The sequence below is a fragment of the Sinocyclocheilus grahami genome, unplaced genomic scaffold, assembly GCF_001515645.1.
Source record: "Sinocyclocheilus grahami isolate Dianchi unplaced genomic scaffold, SAMN03320097.WGS_v1.1 scaffold245.1, whole genome shotgun sequence".
NCBI classification, from domain to species: domain Eukaryota; kingdom Metazoa; phylum Chordata; class Actinopteri; order Cypriniformes; family Cyprinidae; genus Sinocyclocheilus; species Sinocyclocheilus grahami.
Window position 1 is genome coordinate 1,336,084 of NW_015505424.1, and position 920 is coordinate 1,337,003.

Genomic DNA, 920 nt, shown 5'->3' on the forward strand with positions numbered 1-920 from the left:
ATTATAAGATCCATCAAGAAAATATCAATCTGATATTTGACAGAAAATGTAAAATATTCCCAGAGGTCTTTTTTTAAGAAATGTCCATGAATGATATTTCTGAATAAAACTGTTGCCTAATATTATTTAATGATATTCAATGCTTTATTGTCAGCAGACACTTTAATTCATTCACCAATTGTGCCTAGGTATACATTTCTTTATAACATGTAAATATTTATCATCAATATATTAAAAATAGAAAATAGAATTTGGATAGAAAAGAGTTTCTAAAATAGAAAACTAGAAACTAAAATCATACAACATTCAATACACTAAGAACAAAAAAACTATAATTTCCATTAAAAAAATATTAAAATGTATCAAATATGATTTTTTTTTCTTTTGATATTTGATTTTAAAAATATTTTTAAAAGGCTTCCATTAATTAATTTTCTGAACAAAACTATTGATATCATTTAATGCAGGATATTGCAATGAAATATGCTTTATAGTCAACAGGCAATTTCATCCAATTATCAATTGTGCCTATGTTTAAATTTCATTACGCAACTAATATTTTATATCAGATACTTAAAACTCAGCTATGATTTGTTGATTTCTCTACCTGTTTTTTGCATTTCTCTATTTTCTCTCTCTCCTGGCTGGTGAAGAACTTTCCGACTGTCTTGTTCCAGCGAAGGATCCACTCGTAGACGACGGAGAAATCTCCAGACGTGGAGTTAAACGCATAATACACACTGCGACCCAGTCGCTCGCTCTCACCTGAGACACAGAGAGAGAGATCAGCAGCCAAACTCATCCAGATCCAGCTCTAGTCCAGGCTTTCGAGAGTTGATGAACAGCTCATGAATAATTTAATCATTAAAAAAAAAAAACACACACACACACTCACTCTCTCTCTCTCTCACACACACACA

The 920-nt window shown here is 30.8% G+C and overlaps 1 protein-coding gene across 1 annotated transcript in view; it reads right to left on the bottom strand.

Moving 5' to 3' along the window:
• The window catches only part of eif2ak4 (eukaryotic translation initiation factor 2 alpha kinase 4), a 77,147-nt gene that overhangs the window by 40,967 nt on the left and 35,260 nt on the right, over positions 1–920 (bottom strand). The window contains exon 8 of the mRNA XM_016289420.1: positions 608–765. Within this exon, the coding sequence (XP_016144906.1) occupies positions 608–765 (158 nt within the window). The remainder of the gene's footprint in view (positions 1–607; positions 766–920) is intronic.